Source organism: Ammodytes marinus (assembly GCF_949987685.1).
Source record: "Ammodytes marinus genome assembly, chromosome: 20".
Taxonomy (NCBI): domain Eukaryota; kingdom Metazoa; phylum Chordata; class Actinopteri; order Uranoscopiformes; family Ammodytidae; genus Ammodytes; species Ammodytes marinus.
This window is the reverse complement of record NC_137224.1, coordinates 6,782,659-6,802,782: the sequence shown is the minus strand read 5'-3', so window position 1 is coordinate 6,802,782 and position 20,124 is coordinate 6,782,659. Positions and strand designations below refer to the sequence as shown.

Genomic DNA, 20,124 nt, shown 5'->3' with positions numbered 1-20,124 from the left:
TCGTGATTGCCTTCAAAACCATTCCCACTCTAGCCTATAGCCTCTATAGTGATTCACGTCTTTCTTCTTGCCTATACTAGTCAATTGCATATTTCCCAGGATATTTCTTAAACAATTTCATCCCTCCCCTCCCTCCCTCCTTCACTCCTTCCCTTTCTTCTCTCTCTCCTCCCCTCTCCTTCGTTCCTCTATTTTCCTTTAGCAACTCAATTTAAATCAGATGTTCCCAATAGGATCGAGAGCCGAGAAAAGAGAAACACATTTTTCTAGTCAGATAGGGCAGCAATTAAAGATCATTATCAGGTTCACTTAAACTGTTGAGAAAATGTTTCAAGTGGCTGATTAATACTTAAGTCTGAAATCTGAATTTCCCAGAAGCCTAGATTGCATTTTCAGATGTCTTGTTTTGTCTGAATAACAATGCAATACAAACGGAGAAAAGCAGCACAAAATGTCTTCTTGATCCGTAAGTTGTCATGTTCATTTTTCTGTCGAATGACCTATCAATTAGTTGACTTGTGTTTCTAGGACTAAAGTCATAACTTGAATATACAACAGATATACACATAAACAATAAGTCAGACAACCAACAATCAAGCGATAATAAGAAAGAAAGAAAAAAGCTATTCACTATAGCTTTAACCTTTCCAGTTCCATTACTCTCTTTATTCAAACAAGTATGGTCAAGATCTCTCTGGCAAGAGAGACCGGAGAGCATTGAAAAACATGAACAGTCAGACATTACATACAACCACACAACCAGCCCACAAGAACCCATTAGTTAAACAACTAATAGAGAGGAAATTACAAGTCATATAAAAGGCAAGATAATACAGTGCTTAAAAATCCCCAGAGGAAATGAAACATTTAAGCTTGAAAGAGATTTCCTCTTTTCCTCTGCTTTCCTTTTCTTCTCCTCTTTCCTCTCCCTATTCGTTCATCCTCCTGTTCTCTGGCTCTGATCAACAGTGCTCTCCACAGGATGAAGTGTGACATGTGGTGTGTATGTCAGTGTCTGTCTCACTGTTTACTCTGAGCTAATACTGACTCACTCCATTAATCTGAGCTACAACACAGATCCACTCCAGCCTCCCACTTCAGACCGCGCGTGAACGTTTCTCTGTGTGTGTGTGTGTGTGTGTGTGTGTGTGTGCGTGCGTGTGTGCATGTATTTTAGGTATGTCCGTACACTGAATACATGTATGCAGGACACGTGTTCTCCATTGTGTTCGTGTCACCCAATAAACATTTTCCTGGCTGATTTGTGCGCGTCTAACGCCCGTTGTTGTTGTTGTTGCGGGCCAGGGCTTCCAGATCGATGCAGTGATGCTTTATGTGCTCCTGTCTGCTCTAATGACATGTCTGTAAATTAGCAACAGAATGGTGGAGCACCACACTGAAACCTAATGGCACCTCTGTAAATTACCGCTAGAATGCCACTGGACGGCTGCGTGTGTTCTCATTGTGAACCACTTGGCTTCCACCCCCCTCCCTCACTCACTCCGCCAACCTCATTTACATTTGTCTACGTGTCTGCTGCTTGTGTGATTGTGTTTTTGCAATTGCGGCTGTTCATTCCTTGCGTTTGTGTGTCTGTATGTGTGTGTGTGTGTGTGTGTGTGTGTGTGTGTGTGTGTGTGTGTGTGTGTGTGTGTGTGCGTCTCCCTCCTCCTCTTTGCTCTCGCTCCTCTCAGTAAAGACTAGCCCGAGGGCCCCGAGTTGGTAATAGCTTTTCTGACAGCAATACACCAATATTTACAGAGACCAGCACCCACCCACACCCCTGCACATTTCATACACACATAAAAAAAAGGATATACGTGTCTGCGCACAAACACACATTGGCGGGCTTGAACACAAAGTTGCACACATTTTTTTTTCTTTTTGAGGCATACTTACACACACACACACACACATACACACGCACAATCTTAATTAACATGCTGGGAGGGAAGAAATCACACACTTTGGGGAACAGCTCACACTCATGCTGGCAAACTACTTGTTGTTTCTCACTCACATATACGTTGGCATTCACACTTAGGCTTTTTTTTCTCGTTCAACCGAAGCAAAGACTTGCGACAATCGCTCTTTGAATTGTGACATATTCTCACATTTTCTCCTTCTCATTATTCTCTCTGTGTTATAGTCACTCAAGTGCGGCCGATTCCATTTCAGCACTCACTTCACACACAGCTTCTCACTACCTTAATAACCTATTACACTTCAGTCTATTCATTATGTGGCAATCTCTCCCCCCACCCTAACTCCTCTCCAGCGGTTCCTTACCAAGTGTCTGCCTTGACCTAGTGTGTGTTAAATTCCCCCTATGTTCTCCTCATTATCCTGAACTACATGTCGGTAGTTATGCCAGAGGCAGCCACAGTGCAGAGAGAGAGAGAGAGAGAAAAAAAGAGGCCAATGAGATGTGGCATAAAGCTTGAAGTGAGGTGTGAGAAATATAGGGCTGGTGGCGTGGAGAGCGCCAGAAAGGATGCGGAGGAAGGGTAGCGCGTTGGGGGGATGGTTGTGAAGGAGACAGATAATGTCACCTCTGCTTGCCAACTCAATAGTACGATCATATTTTGCACGCAGATGTGTGTGTGTGTGTGTGTAGGTGTGTATCTTAGTTCCACCGTTGGCTGTGCACTTCTGTATGTGTGAGAAAATAGATAAGGAAGTGTTAGCTTAGGGATGATGGATTGCAAAACCTTGGTCTGGTGTCCTTGGGGGTCACACAGGGTGTGCAAGGTAAGTCGCCATTGGCTGCCCGCTTGGTATTCTGAATTCTAATTGGCCAATCCTGCCCGCTTTCGGCTGCCATGATGCTTACAGGCTGCCGTCCTCCATCTTCACCCTCAGTTTTTTGCCATCTCTCACAAAACCTTTCTAACCTCTGCTGTTACCGTGCAGACACACACATTTTTGGCATTTGATGAACGTCACGAAATGAGGCATGTTGTCAAACAAGACCACATCACTTTGGAATTGCCAGCACAGCTGTTCTCTCCAAAGAGAGGATGGCAGGTTTCATAACGACTTTGGAATGCTAGTACAGACTCATGCGACTGTCTCTCCTGCATCCGCACTGTCTAATCTCCAACCCACACGAGTGATCAAAGCTTGTTTACACACCACTCCATGGTACGATTAGAGGTATGGAAGAAAGTGTTCCTTTCCAAGTGCTGGCATCAAGTCAGGCTTTGCTTGACAGTAACAACATTTTCAGCATCTCAAACAATGTGTTTTTTTCGCACCGCACATCCGAATCAAATTTAACCAGGCCCAGAAGAGCTTTGTTTCGCTCGACTGGCTCTGATGAACACCCACCATTTCTTCTTCTTTTTTTTCATCTTTGAGCATATTGTGAAGAGCGGTGTGGGAAGAAGCGGCATAGCTTTGGTATTGCACTAATCGATATGATGATGTTCAACAAAGAGAATAATGGCTCTTGTTTGTTCTCTCTCCCTGTTTCCCTCTCCCCCCTACTTCCTCTTCCCATCTCTTTTCCATCTCAGCTCGAGAGGAGTATGTCGCCACCTTCAAGGGCTCGGAGTTCTTCTGCTACGATCTGTCGCCCAATCCCATCCAGTCTAGCAGCGACGAAATCACGCTCTCGTTCAAGACACTGCAGCGCAACGGCCTGATGCTGCACACGGGAAAGTCGGCCGACTACGTCAACCTGGCCCTGAAGAACGGGGCCGTGTCGCTAGTCATCAACCTAGGCTCCGGGGCTTTCGAGGCCTTGGTGGAACCCGTCAACGGCAAGTTCAACGACAACGCCTGGCACGACGTCAAGGTCACCCGCAACTTGAGACAGGTAACCAGACAACATGGGGATGGATGGAGGAGGGAGACACCCAGCAAATCAGAGGAGAGGAGAACAAGTTATGAAAAGAAATGAGTAATGGTTTTGACTTGAAGAAGAAATATATGGGGGGCGGGGGGGGGGGGGGGGGGTCATAAGGAAGGAAAGGAAAAGATGGCAAGTGGTATGTTACCGAATGGATGATAGCATGCTTGGATTTTTTCAGTAAGAAATCAAATTTTTAGCAATCAACAAGGAAAAATTATTTGACAAGAATTTGATTACTTTGATTGTTCTATTAAATAATTTAAAGAAGAGCAATTTATTTGAGATATCTATTTATTTTTTCAGTTTCTCAAATTGGTTAAATTGGTTCATCTTGTGCTTTAGCAAGCTGTAATGGGCATTTCAGAATAGTTTTCGTAAATGTTATGGACTAAATTAACAATTGATTAGATTCCCATTCAGATGCAGATTCTGTTTGAATCCCTGTTGAATGGTTCAAGTGAGTGTTTGACTTTGGTGAACCACAGTGACTGCTGTAGATGTTTCAGGGCCAGTGTGCAGCAGAAAAAAGACTATAGTCCGCAGCAAGAAGCTAATCAATGTAGAAGCTACGGTCAGTGGTCTGTTGTCCGACTGCAGTGACGCTGTGGTAGGAAGAAAGAACCTGAGGTTTTGGTCTTAGTTTACAGTGGGTTAACCACAAGACCAGCACTGCATTCAGCTCTAGGTGAGTGCTTTTTCAATTGTGTGTGTGTGTGTGTGTATAAGTGAACGTATGAGTGAGCGAGTGAATTAAGGAGAGTGAACAAGAGAACATTGAGGGGTCACTACTAGCACTCTGGTGCTTGTAACCCACCTGCCTCTTACGTTTGCCTGTTTGTTCTACTAACTTTACTAACCTTGCTAGTGAAACTAACCACCATCCATGGAATGATTCATACTACTAACCTTAACCTGTGCCCTTCTCCTAGCGAGACCACTCCAACCGAAACCTACTTACCTCACTCCAGAGGCCTTCTAGCTTTTCCTTTTTTTCTTTCCCGAAAGTTGTTCTGTTCACAGTTTTTTTGCTTTCCTTTCTCCCCCTCTCCTACAAAGCACTCAGGCATTGGACACGCTATGGTAAACAAACTCCATTGTTCGGTAGATATCATTCTAATTGTTTCTTAGTTTGGGTTTGCCCCGTGTCTATTTCCTTTTGAGCCATAGACCTCAAAACTAAACCAATAAAAGGATAAATGCGGTTGGTAATCTTTTACGCTTAAAAAGCCCCCCCGTACCTCCCCTCCTCCCTGCCAACCACTTTTTTCGTTAAATTCTGCCCCCCACCCTCCCGTTCCCCACTTTCTCTACCGTTTTTTTCACCCCATCACTCTGTGACTGACATGTAAACGCACGCAAATGATAAGTCCCGCCCCCTTCCTGCATGGCGTGACTCAGAAACCCTTCCCCCTCTCTGATTGGTCCGTAAAATGGATAGAGAGGACCCTCCTACCCTTCTTTTTTCTTTCTTTTCTTAAAATCTTTTTCTCCTTCTGATTTTTTCGTCCTCCACTCTGCCATCCGCATGTTCTCCATGGTGCCTCTGACTCATCCCTTTCCTCTGTTGTCATTTAAATTTATCGTCTGTGTCCTCTTTGCCAGTGGTTGCATGCAGATGGAGGAGCAGGCTGCATGTTTATATATTAATGTGCGTGTGTATGCGACGTGGAATGAGCCGTTACCCATCTAACACCTGTGCGTGTGTGTGTGTTTACATCGATATGTGTGTGTTTGTCCATGTAGCATCTCATTGAGACTTGCTGATCTAACAAACCCCCCCAAGACCACATACTAACTAATTAACATTCTCATCGCAACTCACCCTAACAACACAATAACATGACATCATCACAGCTACTAACAGCATTGAAATCATTAACCCTAACCTCAGTAACCCAACAAAGCTTGGCCTGATACAAGTTAGCACCACTAACTGGCTGCCGACAGTGCAACAACTAACAACTACTAACAAAAGTAAATAGTACTAACACTTACTCTATAGCACGAAGAAGCCTGCAGAGACTTTACTAACACCTGCTTGGCTGGGCAAGTTTGCCCAGCAATGATAAGCACCATCAGTGAGTCAGGGACTGCTAACTGTAGTGGGAATGTAAAGAGCCCACAACCTTTATGAGCAGTCGAACATGATATGTAATGTACTGTAAAATATCAAGGTGATAACACACCACTAACTGTGACTTACGTTTGACAGGGTTTGCAACCAGTGCGAGCTAGAAGTCCCCATGCACGCTATTATAAAGCATAAGGGGCTGTTTTACGTTATGAGAACACCAGTGTCTGTGTCACCTTAAGTGGAGCGTTAAGGAAAGTTGTTGTTAGTATATTAAGAAGTAGGTCTGTGGTAGAGACATTGGAAGATACATTTTAATGTAAAAGGTCAACTAGGATACATAGAATACAAGGCCTTTTAATGTAACGGTGCACCAATCTTTAGTCTGTTTTGTAGTCAGTACAATTCAGTGAAAGAATGGCTTTGAACATGTGTTATGGAGAGCTCAAATCCACTAGTGCTGGCTATATTCAGTCTATGGTGCTGGCCCACAAAGCTTTTGATATCAGTTAATCTTTATTAATCACATACAGGATCCAGTTATCATTCTGTACAATAAACGTACTGCTGTTGACTGACAGAAGCAGGCAGACAACATTGTCTGACAGCAGTTAGAGTTCGGTGGTAGATGAGAATATAAAGTGCATTACTAACTGTAGGCAGAGTGAGTGAGTGGCATTTAGCATGTCTAATGTCCGCAATACCAATAAAGTTAAGACATGGCACTACTCAATTACACCACACAGTTTGCACTGATACATCCAGACCAGAACAAAGTCCCAACAGCACAACTAGCCAATTCCCCAAACCAATCAGACCTCCTCCCCAACACAATGCATACACATTGGTTACCGTAACGGGGGCTAATTTGGCTGGTCATCGCCTAGCTAGCGCTAAGCGCTGCCTTTGGTGTGAGTATATAGCGTGTCCTTTCCCTGTGCTTTGTTATGTAGGTGACCATCTCCGTGGACGGCATCCTGACCACCACGGGCTACACCCAGGAAGACTACACCATGCTGGGCTCTGACGACTTCTTCTATGTGGGAGGCAGCCCCAGCACCGCCGATCTGCCCGGTTCTCCAGTCAGCAATAACTTCATGGGCTGTCTGAAAGAGGTGAAAGAGCATGAATAAAGCACACATGTGTGTTTACCCGAAGAAATGTGTATGCCATTCTCATACTAAGAAATACGGTTTAATAGAATATCATGAAATTGATGCGGTTATTTTTCCAGTATATGGAAAATGTTTGCAAAATGCCATGAAAGTAGTTAACTTTGATTTGTATCTTATAAATGTCTGCAATCATGTAGAACAACATTAACTAACTCATTTTGTCTGTTTTTAATTACAATTAGGTCAAAATTATTAATTTAGACTGAATCTCAGCATGATAATTCTTAACAATATGATTCAACCAAAAGGCGATACATTTTAATCTTTCATAATTGCCTATTCATACACTCATTCTGCACAGATTTATGTATACTCTTTAGGTTTTAAAAAATACTGATCTGCCTTTTCTTTTTCTTTCACTTTCTTTTTTTTCTGTTCCTACTTTCCCTTTCTGTCATGCATCACCCAAACATTTTACACACATCATTTTAAAAAAGCACGCAAGGCACACAGACACACACACAGAAATGCTTCCATTTGGCAGGCTCACACAAGCAGTCCCAGACACACACACACACACACACACACACACACACACACACACACACACACCCTACCCAGCTTCAGAGAGAATCAGTGATGAGTGTCGTTGAGGGAGTAGATACAGCACTAAGCACTAACATGCTAATTAGCTACGCCACAGAGATGCTCCATCCATCCGCTGTGCTCAAAATGGGCCACAACACAAAAAACTCACATGGCACACTGATGAAAACACACTAATACACATTAACACAATATGTGCATGACGTGCACAGGTGTGTGTGTGTGTGTGTGTGTGTGTGTGTGTGTGTATGTGTATGTGTGTGTGTCTATGTGTGTGTGTGTCTGTCTGTCTGTCTGTGCACACATAGTACATGAGCAGAAATGCAGAAATACACCCACTAAACCACACACAGACAAAAATAGTCTAACAGAAATAAACACACATATGCATACACAAGACTTGACGCACAACAAAACTCCCAAATATAACCTCACACCCATCACACACACACACACACACACACACACACACACACACACACACACACACACACACACACACACACCATGTCTGAGTCTCCCTATCATTCACACGGAGTCACACAGCGGCATAAACAAACAACCAAACAAGCCGACAGATGATGTGCCAAACAGAGGGCTATCTGTATCAGTGGTGAATGTGCTCTGTGTTGCTTCATTAAGACTGATGGTGTTTAAACGAGGCTGCCGCTGTCAACGTGAACCCCTCCGCTGGCACATTTACATATTTAATACGATGATCTGATAATCCGTGTGAGCAAATTAAGATGTATGCAGTGAATCACGCGCATGAACGACCGCGGCCTCTAACAATTTCTGTGCATTCACTGCTCCACCACACACACACACACACGCACGCTAACACAATTTTGAAGCACTTATATTCAAGAATCACCCTGATTGCCCTGTCTATTGACAAAAAAAAGCACATGTCATAGAAACCAATTTAAAACTGGTGAAAAAGACAGAGGAGAGTTTTTGTGAAGTTGCTGAGTTGCTCACAGGTTATAATATGAGGCCTGCATTTATAAAGCGGCGCCTGTGTGTGCTCGTCTCTCTCTCGACATCAAAATGCTCGGCACAAGCACACTCTTCACACTCCACGCTGCTCAGTCAGAGAGTGCACTGTGTCAGGGAAAGGGAAGAAAGATATAGAAAAAGGGAAAAAAGTAGAGAGGAAAAGCGATCGTGCAAGTCGCGGGGAACAAATGGAAGTTATCAAAAGATAAGTCTGGAGTGGTTCGCTCGTCTTAAGGTTGTCGATTTCAAATAAAAATGCCCTTGAATTTAAAGATAAGCGGTTGTCTAGCCTTACTAAAGTGTCTTTGCCCCTTGTTATCTCTTTTACATTCTCAACTTTTTTGACATAATCAGGTTCGTCAAAGCGTGTCTTACTCTTTTTTACTTGCTTTGTGCTTATTGTTGTGGTAAGCTAAGGTCGATAAATCAAAACAGTCCAATTATGTGCCATGCCGAAAGTATTTGAAAGGAATCCAAGGATGGGCTGCATCTGCTTGCCAAAAAGTGAAGACCAACGGGCTTATTATATTTTCATTCTCTTTCCCTGAAGGTGGTGTACAAGAACAATGATGTACGGTTGGAGCTGTCTAGACTGGCTAAACAGGGAGACCCAAAGATGAAGGTATGCCCTGTCAGCCTAACCTACTACAACATATTGTCCTCCTATTCACAGAGCAAATACATAGTTCTGTACCACAACTTCCTGTCAGGTCCTCAAGCAAGGAATTATAGTGTAGGAATAATAAATTAATTGGATTATATTCTCCGTGAGGTGGCAACAAACATTTGTAAATCAGTTCACAGCTGGGTCAGCTAGCCTTATTTCAGTCCCACATTACAAAGTGTTGATTTTGGTCTTAGATATTCAATGAACTTCATGAAGTGCTTAAAAAGATATATATATTCTTCCTTCCCCAGGTAAGCGGGATGGTGTCCTTCAAGTGCGAGAGTGTGGCGACGCTGGACCCCGTGACCTTTGACACCCCAGAGTCTTTCGTGGCGCTGAGCAAGTGGACGGCCAAGAAGGCGGGATCCATCTCGTTCGACTTCAGGACCACAGAGCCAAACGGCTTGATGCTTTTCAGCCACGGCAAATCCCGGGAGCAGCAACGCAAGGACCCACGCACGCCTCCTACGATCAAGGTGAATAAATACATGTTTTTTACTGTAAAAGTCAACAGCCATGATATCGGCTCTGCACTTTAGCTAAATGCTAACAATGTGAATAGTATCTAAAATGACAATGCTGGCACATTTTTGTTTAACACGTATAATGATTCCCATGTCCATCTTCTTTGTCAAGGGCTTTTAACATACTTTAACATGAACAGAGGCTGGATGTCTTTAGTTTTGCAGATATTTGGTCCTTAACACTAATGGTGGGGATATTTAAAAAGTTATTCTGAGAAAGACATGATTGTCTCTATACATATTTCATGGCGTTCCATCTATCTTACAAACCAAAAATGTCCACCTCATGGTCATGGTGGTTCCAATTGAAAAGCCAATCGATCATGAGATTCATTAGGATACATTGTCTGGGAACCAGAAATACGGTATCTGTACAAATTTTAATATTTTAATATTTATTAGAGCTCATGTGATTTTTTTAGAAGAGAACGGGTTTCACTCAATGCACTTTATATACAGCTGTCAGAAATTATGATTTTAATCAATTTACCGTTATTTGGGTTGGTAATCCAGAACCATGACTGAGCAACCCAGAAATGCCCATCCCAAGATCCTTTGGATGGTTTTCCCAAAAATGTAAAGGTTTACTCATCTGCACTAGAACTGAATGACAGTGCACATACAGTACCTCCTGATTCTAAAATGTTAGACTGCAGCCCAAGCTGCTTTTTTGAACTCGCAGCTATAATTTGCATTTTTATTGCTAGCCTTCAAAGTCCCTGGCTTTTGAACAGAATACTGATTCAGCGCCTGCTTGATTTACAGGTGGATTTTTTCGCCATTGAGATGCTGGATGGGCACCTGTACTTGCTACTGGACATGGGCTCAGGAACCACCAAGACCAAGGCCATCGACAGAAAGGTCAATGATGGTGAATGGTATCATGTGGACTTCCAGAGGGACGGGCGCTCAGGTACACTCACAGTCACTCTCTCAACGCTAACCTTGACCACGGAACTCGTTATGGAGGAGGTGGAGGATAATGAGCAGGGTTGATCGTACTTCAACATTTTATAGTAGGCAGCAGCACCGGCGTAGCAAGGCCATTTGGATGCCATATGCCCGCTGTCTGTATTTAATTCCAACTGGGGGTGATTGAATCTGATCCTAAGGGTGCTGTATCAACCTTTTTTTTAACACAATCAATATACAATTGCACTGTCAAATGTATTGTTATGTGTTGGTACAATAACCATAACACTGAGACTATAATTAAAGCAATTTGGTTACCTCTTCCTCACGCTACTAGTACTGCTGTTAGCGTTTTTTTTAAAGTTATGGCCACATTTGCCATTAAACCCGTGCTTCCCTTGGGTAAATACATAAAACATGCTTACACCGCATTCTGCATTCTTAACACATGTAACATCCTTTTCTTATATAGTGTCCCAGTCCATTAAACAGAGACCAAACGACTTAAAATATATTTACACTACCAGTATTATTTAATTGTTTTAACCTCATATCAATAAAGTTGCAGTTTGCCTGTCAGTGCTAATTACAGCTAAGGAACTCACAGTAGAGTCTGCCATATAATCTCAATGTGGGTCTTGTTTGTTTACTTTAAATGTTCTTAGGTCTAAAAATAAATATATTAATAATTTATCAGGGACAAGATGTAAGACATAGCACTTTTTACTTTGAACAGCATAGACTCAAAGGCACAAGCCAATGACTGTGGCCTGGGTACTTTTTTTGGATTTCCATTTCTTCGTATGATAGCAGCAGTAATAAATGGCATTGTACAAACACAGGGACGTATTATGATGATAAGGATTTTGATTGGTAGTCATAAATGCTGGTGGTGATGATGTCATAACGATAACTGAAGTTGTTTTTAATGTTTCATGGTGAATCTAGGAACCATCTCAGTAAACAGTGTAAGAACAGCGTACACAGCCCCGGGAGACAGTGAGATCCTGGACTTAGATGATACTCTGTACCTCGGAGGGCTACCTGAGGACCGCGCTGGACTCATCTTCCCTACAGAGGTTTGTGTCTAGATGATTTGTGTCTGAAATGTATGACTATACTCATTTTGACCAACAGAAGAAAATGTGTCAACTCCTTTGATAATAAGTTAATGGCTAAAGTAATTTTTATTTAACAAAAATGGCAAACAGCTGATGGTTTCAGCTTCTCAATTGGTGGAATTTGCTGCTTTTATTATTCTTTCAATATGATGAATTGAGTTGAGTTGTTTGTTTGTTTTGGAAACAAAGAGAAACTGATATCACCTAGACCTTTAGAAAACTGTGACGGGCATTTTTTTAACCTTCAACAATGTTTTTATTGGCCAAATAATTCATTGTGTAGTTGAGAAGCTAATTGTCCAATTATTCATTAATTAAAATAATCTTTGCAGCCTTACTTTACATACTGTCAATAGTGAGTAACTTTAACCCTTTATATTGCATTTGGGTCAATCTACGACGTAACAATCATAGCAGATATTTCAGATTATCAAAATCCATTTAGATTTGTAGAGATTGCACTAAATTAGATCTGATTAGATAATCAACCTGTCAACTGCCTTTGTTTATTGTTAAATACATTTTCCTAGACAAATGGCAACATTTGATGGAACCAGGTTTTTAAAAGTAAGAATTTTGTAATTGTTTTGATCATTATAGTAGGGGCTGTACGTCAGACAAAACAAGACATTGGTAAAGGTCACCTTGTCCTTCAGGATATTGTAATCGTTATTTTTCACTGTTGCCTCATGTTTTATAGACATAATGCATTGAATAATAAATAACACCAATAATTAACCTGTTGCAGCTCTGTTCGAGACTGGTATATATATGTATTAATAATGTTAATTACAATGACGTATTTATTTTTACTCAAAAAGATCAGATAGATGTCAAATATAGGAACTGAAATTTAGACACAAACGGAAAAATAGTCATAATTTAGCCTGGGAGTACAGATGAGCGCTTGCTTAGTTTTTCTCAACATTTCACTGTTGATTTAAGACGAAAAGCCAGTGAGGGATTATAGACCTCGACGAAATTCGGATGAAAATGTCCACAAATTATAACTTAATGCAGTCAGTTAGGTCAAAGATAAATTTGAGCATCTGACTTAAGTACGGAATAATATAAAAGGTGCAAATATGACAAAAATATCTGTCAGTTTGTAGCGTTTAGCTAAGCCTTAAACAACAAACTAAAAACATGATTTAATATTAACTCAAATGAACCAATTAACACTTCTAATGAAACTAACTCAACACTGGCGCCCCTCTAACCTCAGGTGTGGACGGCTCTGTTGAACTACGGCTATGTGGGCTGCATCAGAGACCTGTTTGTGGACGGCCAGAGCAAAGACATCCGGCGCCTGGCCGAGGCACAGCGGGCGGTGGGGGTGAAGCCCTCCTGCTCCAGAGAGCCTCCCAAACAGTGTCTGTCCAACCCCTGTCAGCACAACGGCATCTGCAGGGAGGGCTGGAACCGCTACGTCTGTGACTGCTCCGGGACAGGGTACCTGGGACGCTCTTGTGAAAGAGGTGAGAATCAAGCATTGGGTGGTCCAGAAAGGAAGAGGATGGCAATAACATTTCAATGGGACTTTTGGCAGCCTGTTTACATAGTAGGGCTGCACAATGAATCATAAAAAATATCCTGATCTTGGTTAATATATCAATGCCATCTCCTTTCTAATACACAATGTAAAAAAAACTAGCTATTAATGTATTATTCGCGCAAACAACTCAATAGATGTTGTAACTTGCCAGTGTTTCTCCTTGAAGAACAAAATGTTGATCCTGTAGACTTAAACAAGACGACAGGCTGAGCCTGTTGCTTTACATTCTATTTTTTTATGTTCAGCAGCATTTAAGTGTTGCAAAATAGCAGATGAAAAAAGTTATTTTTAGGTTGACTAAGTGTCAGTTTGTTTTTGTTGTAAAAACAAGAATTGTATGAGAGAAAAGTGATATAAATAATGATTCACATTTAAGCCAGCACCGTGCAGCCCTACTGTATAGTAATTGGCATAAATGCTCAAAGTCACATTTTCACAATGGAGATGAGCTGTCTAAATTACAGTCACTACACAGCAACATGTCAAGATGCAGAATCAAGTCATAACGACAGCTTTGTCACTTGCTCTCTGGCCTGAGAACATTGAGCAATGCCAAAGGGATGAGTGACAGATGACAGATGGTATGGTGTGGAGAGAGTCTGAAGTTGTTTTTTTTTTTGGCCATAAAAAAAAACTCCACCAACTGCTGAAAATATGTTATGATCATCAGTTCTATTGGGTAATACTTTTTTATTCATCACACCTTCAAGTTAGGCTTTTTTTTCTTTTCAAAATGGCCCATTCTAACAGATTACATCAGATTGATAGTACATTTTCTCATGTGCACTAAAAAAAAGGTTCCCCTCATAAAGATTTATGACGGATAAAAATGGTGGCCAAACCATTCAGATAAAAAGGGCTTGAAATTGAGTTTGGGTAAGTTGATGGCGAATGGAGAATATGAGTGGTGAAAATAAAAAAGGGAATGACAGGTAGAGTAGAGCTGTAGTAGAACAGTAGAACTGTAGGGATGAGCCTGCTTGCTCAATAATGAAAAAATATGAATATATCGCTTTTGTATCCTTTTTTAAAGTAAACTGAAAGTGAGAGTAGCTGTAAGATGGAAGCAGGGGATCAGACAAGAGGTGAAAGAGAAGAGGCACAAGCAGACAGGAATAGTGGCCCCGCTATTGGATGTAGAGAGTGGGAATCGATGGGAGGGGAAGTGTGCAGAACGTAGGGAGCAGGAGCCTGTGACAGAGGAGAGAGGGTGGAACCACTGGACTGTAACAGCCATATGACAGCAGATGAGAGAAAGAGAGACAGAGAGAGAGAGAGTTGTAAGAAAATGTATGAATTCAGGTAAGGAGAGAGAGAAATGGAAAGTAGAAAGAGATTGGCAGAGGGGGATTGACTGATATACAGGGAGTGTTGAAAAGAAGCGAGATGGAGTCAAGACAAGGAGGAGAAGAGAAGAATTGTTGTTTGTGCCACAGCTGCTGACACGTCTCAAGCGATGATTGTACTATCGTCGAACAGAAGATATAGATATATAGACGCACGCACGTTCAGGGCTCAGGCACAAACACTTTCCTGAAAAGGCAATGACATGAAAATGTTTTTATTTCGGAGGACAAACATACGCAGTATATGTTTATCATAGCAATGTGCCCCCCTCTCTCTCTCTCTCTCTCTCTCTCTCTCTCTCTCTCTCTCTCTCTCTCTCATAGCTACAGTATGTCTTCCTTTCCACTGTATATTCCTTCATTCCTCTCTGTGTGTGCATTGAGGGGTCACTAACTGGTGGTTCGGTGGATTAAAGGAAGCACAGATGGAGCAGCAGATGGAGAGAGTGATTGGCCGTGTTTATGCCTTCTACCTGCGGTTTCTCCCTCCCTTTTTTTCCCTCCCCTCCCCTCGTTCTCTCCCTCTCTCCTTTGTTCCCCCTCTCTCTTCTTTAATGAACAAAGATGGTCGTCAAGCTCTAGCTCCAAGATACATTTTTATTTTGTAAAGACCACAGACCTCACACATATTTTTCTTTCTAGCAACACATTTGTGCGTCTCTTAACACGCCCCTGCTGCTTCTTGCTCGCTGCTGTTCACACCAGTTACTGGTGGTTAAGGAAAAACATTTATTAAATGATAGGAATTACTGATTTTTCATCTCTTAACCCAACAGTGGGTAAAAAGGTAGAATCTCCTGTTTTCAATATCAAAGAGCAAATTCTCTTCTAATGTAATTTTTCAAAAGTGTATAAATCTCCATTTCTCAAACTATTAAAAACCCCTCACTAATTTCCAACTTTCTTATTTCTCTCAAACAAGTCTTATTTTCGAGGGTTGACAAAAACTAAAAAATACTTATAACGACACTGAAAGTCCAAATTAGGAGATATTAGGTCAATCGTAAGGAGAGCTGTGTCGAAAGATGAGCTTATAAATCAAAATGATTGAATAAGACATCAGAAATATGTGTTTTTAAGCAGGTAAAAGATACTAGATAATAGTTTGTAAAGGCATCTGGTGTGTGCTACATGTACGTATTTGTCAAATGATGCAACGGTATGCGACAGGGCATGTCTGAATTGCACTTAGTCTATTTGTTATATTTCCTTTGCTGGCATAAATGGGCTTCCATACTTCCTTTCAGCAAACCCCCCTTCTCTATTTGCCTGGTAGTGAGTCAGGTGCTGTGGTGCAAAGAAAATGTAGTCAGCTGTCTCCCTTATCAGAAATGTGTGTGTGTGTGTGTGCATGTTTGCATTAGTTATGTTATCTGTGATCTAACGGACCAACCACCTTCCGTTTTTCCTCAAGTTAATGAAGGTTCATTTGCATTTTAGCCAAGAGCTTCTCTCCCCTCTCCCCCCTCCCTCCGTTGTCTCTGTTTTACTCTCTATGTCCCTAATTTCTCTGCCCCTGCTCACACTTTACTAAACCCTCCTCTGTTCGCTCACTTATTCTGACATGCACACACACAAACACACACACACACACGCGCGCGCACTCACACACACACACACACTATCTCTCTCTTTCCCTCCTTCTTGGCTCATCAGTATTCATGAGGCCTCCCTCTCTTCCTGTTCTCTTGTTTTTTTTTTTTTTGCCTTGGCTCCAAAACCGTCTCCCACGGAAACAGGGAGCGAAAGCGACGGAGGAATGGAGTCGTGAGATAGAAGACGAGGGGATGAAGAAGAAAGAGAGAGGGAGAGAGAGAGAGATAAAGACGCAGAGACATGGAGAGTGTGTTTAGCTGTGTATGTAATTGGCCAATAAAAAACAGGGTCCTCGGAGGTAAACAGTTTAGCTGTTGGGGATTGGCCCCAGCAGGTAGCGGGAGAGAGAGAGAGAGAGAGAGAGAGAGAGAGAGAGAGAAGATTATGAATATGCAAATGAGTATGCAAAAGTCATTAAAGCGGGATCACCTGAGCTTGTTACATTATGACTCCGGGGTCTGGGATGTCAGCGATGGTGGCTGACACATACTCACGCAACGCCCGTGCATTCTGGTCTGAACCAGGATGATAGGGCCAGCCAACCACCGGCTGCTATTTTTACATCTTCTTACTTCTTTTGAGGGAGTGATGATGGTGACTATGATGAATCACTGGTGGGGAAGTGGTGGAGTCATTTTTGGTAAGAAGCAGATTTTTAGAGTTTCAAACATGGCGGTAGAACAATGCAACCACAAATGAAACATACTTTGTCATGTTTAAATCGGATACATTCCACGTCAGTTTGCTTTTGTCTCTTCGCCCACCTCTAGTGTTTCATCCTCGTCAATCTTTTGCGTTTTCTTTTTTTTAAAGGATCTCGTTCTGTTTCCACCCACCCTCTCTCTCTCCTCCACTTCTGTCTGTCTCTCTCTCTCTCTCTCTCTCTCACTCTCTCTCTCTCTCGCTGTCTATTCACGCGTCATGCACAGATGCAACTATCCTGTCGTACGACGGCAGCAAGTTTATGAAGGTGCAGTTGCCTGTGGCGATGCACACCGAGGCGGAGGACGTCTCGCTACGCTTTCGCTCCCAGCGGGCCTACGGCGTTCTCATGGCAACCACGTCCCGCAACTCTGCCGACACCCTTCGTCTGGAGCTGGATGGGGGCCGCGTCCGACTCACTGTCAACCTAGGTACACACACATGCAGCACGCAAACATGTCCGTAAGCAAACACTACTCTAATTACCTGTCAAGGGGATGTACTGTAGCTAGCTGATATACTGCCGTGCATAGGAATGCCATTCAAATGTTGATTACTATTATGTTTTCTCTGGAAAGTAAAATCTTCCTTGATAATTCTGATGTGCTGTTTTAAACGTAGTGTTATTTAAAACTTGGGATTCACAGGGGTTAGTAATTTGATTGATGGTGCATTATGTAGCTTATCTTATCTGAATACACAGACACACATACATGATTGAATGTTAGTGCTATTGTTTGAAATGTGTTGGACAGAGGGTCGAGCCTAAAGCTGCATTCTCTGCTCACTCCCAGTGGACCTGTGCATCCCTTACACCTTCAACATTCAAAGCAATGACTCACACACTGTAAACATACAAACACAAACCCACACGTAGTACACGCCATGCATAACTGAAAGAAAAACAGCACATCCCTCTCTTTTTTGTAAATCAGTTCAACACTTTTCCACCTTTCCACACTCACACACTTTCATACAAATTCAAAGTACATTCACATGCTAACACACACATAGACTAACACAGGGGTGCATGTTTCGGTCTCTGGTTGTCTGCAGCCGCGTCTTTTCTGTGGTTGACGCCACACGACACACCAGGGCGGCATGGGGGAAATATAAAAAAAAAAACATATGATTTTGGGGGCTGAATCTTCCGTCCATTTGCGGAGATTTGTGCTCTGGATAGGCGACAAACATTATGGGATGTGTGTTCGATGTCATCAGACAAACTTGACACACATGACCCATCTCAGTCACCTGGTAGCTTTTTTTGATTGGTGACTGAAACTGTCGCTTAGGCCAGAGCAGCCAATAAGCACGCCACTCATGCTGAGACACACTACTCTTCCTAAAATATTCCTAAAAAGTTCAATTCAATCTATTTATCGTCAAATCACAAAAATTGCGTTTAGCTGCACATTGCTATAAGAAAACGAACGGCCCAACTTGAGGTCCTGCATGTGACAAAGGAGATTGTGTGTTTTCTCAGCAGTGTGTGTGTGTGTGTGTGCGCGCAGTTTGTAGATTTGCGTGCAGGGTGTGTCGATGTGTGCGTCCCCAGGGCGCGGAGAGTATGTGTATGTGTGCAGCATTAACCCTCTGCTCTGCTCTCCCTCCAGACTGTATCAGGATAAACTGTACAGCCAGTAAGTGATCCTCCATCTCACCTAACCCCCCTTCCTCAGTGTGTGTGTGTGTGTGTGTGTGTGTATGTGTGTGGGGGTGTGTGTGTGTGTGTGGGCGATAGAATGTGTTCTTCTAAATGTGTCTGTCTGACTATTTCTCACTCTCTCTGTCTTGTCAATCCATCTGATCGTAATCCCTTATTCACAATATCTTTGTCCCATGTCTTCTGTGTGCATATATATGTGTGTGAGTGTGAGTGAGTGTGTGTGTGTTGGGCAGGGGAGTTGCACATATGCGCGTTTGTTGTTGTCGGCATGTTCAGCTACACCACGGGAGCGGTGAGATTTTTTGCTGAGGGCCAGGGTTTTTCAGGTCGGCCATTTTAGCAAAGAAGGATAGACGGAAGAGGAGGAGGGTGGGGGTGGAAGACAGGAAAGAAAGAAAGAAAGAGAAAATAGATGAAGGAGTACGAGGGGTTCAGGTAAAATTAGATGTGTCGGCTAATGCGAGCTAAAGCGGTAAAGAGTGGTAACCGGTGGGTGAATGCAACTCAGAAGTGCATGGTAATTAGTTCTCCTTTATGCCAGTAGACAAAAGACTTATGTTATTCATCTGGTTCTCTCCGTTGCACCTTCATCCCAATGTCTGTCTGGCTGCTCTCTTCCTTTGTTTGCCTGTTGTTTCTCTCTAAATTGTACATGAGGGATTTTTGGGTAGCAATCCACTCTGTGTGTTTAATTTGCAAGTGCCTTTGCATTCTGCATTGTTTTCATTTGCTCATTTGTGCTTTCTGGGTGCGTTTGCTCTGTGTGAAAGTGAGTGAGTGTGCGCTTCTGTTCATGCTGCTGCGAGCGGAGCTGAATCCCTGATGAAGTTTAATTCCCTCACGTGGAGTTTCTCTCTGTCACGACCACAGAGAAAGAGAGGGATAGAGGGAGAAAGAGAGAGAGAGAGAAAGAGACGAATGCTCTGTGACGGCAAAGAGGTGGTGAAATGGACGACTGCAGTTGCCATAGAAACCCTACTAGCCACCACACAGCGCCGTTTGCTATTCCGCATGCCTGTTGGCCAATTTTAGACCAGTTGTCTCAATGAACATTTCAGTAGGCAGCCACTTTTCTGGCACTCCGCGTGCATTCAATAAATTATACATCTTATATATTGGGGGGTAGTGGTGGGGGAGTGGGGGGAGAAAATGTATTTAACAACCAGGCGCCACTGGAATAGTCCACTCAGCAGTCAAATAAAAGCCCCAGCATGGCAGAGAATGAGGCTTATCCAGCAGAAAAGCCATTTGTTATTTGGAGCTAATGAAATATGAAACGCTTCATGTCCTTTTGCCTTTCATTATCCCGCTCTTATAATCTTCAGTAGCTTTTGTCATTTGATTTGAATTGTTTTCCATCGCAACAAACATTCCCTTTTGTCTGT

The 20,124-nt window shown here is 42.5% G+C and overlaps 1 protein-coding gene across 5 annotated transcripts in view; it reads left to right on the top strand.

Annotated features, from left to right (window-relative positions):
* Positions 1-20,124, top strand: part of nrxn1a (neurexin 1a) — a gene marked incomplete at both ends in the record, with an annotated part of 56,762 nt that overhangs the window by 18,718 nt on the left and 17,920 nt on the right. For 3 of the 5 annotated variants that reach the window (XM_080048779.1, XM_080048776.1, XM_080048778.1), the window contains 10 exons: positions 3,519-3,820; positions 4,913-4,936; positions 6,881-7,042; positions 9,198-9,269; positions 9,566-9,790; positions 10,604-10,751; positions 11,699-11,829; positions 13,097-13,349; positions 17,298-17,501; positions 18,687-18,713. In XM_080048779.1, the coding sequence (XP_079904905.1) occupies positions 3,519-3,820; positions 4,913-4,936; positions 6,881-7,042; positions 9,198-9,269; positions 9,566-9,790; positions 10,604-10,751; positions 11,699-11,829; positions 13,097-13,349; positions 17,298-17,501; positions 18,687-18,713 (1,548 nt within the window). Of the gene's footprint in view, positions 1-3,518; positions 3,821-4,912; positions 4,958-6,880; positions 7,043-9,197; positions 9,270-9,565; positions 9,815-10,585; positions 10,752-11,698; positions 11,830-13,096; positions 13,350-17,297; positions 17,502-18,686; positions 18,714-20,124 lie in introns of all 5 variants that reach the window. The other 2 variants (XM_080048775.1, XM_080048777.1) reach the window with 2 other exon arrangements.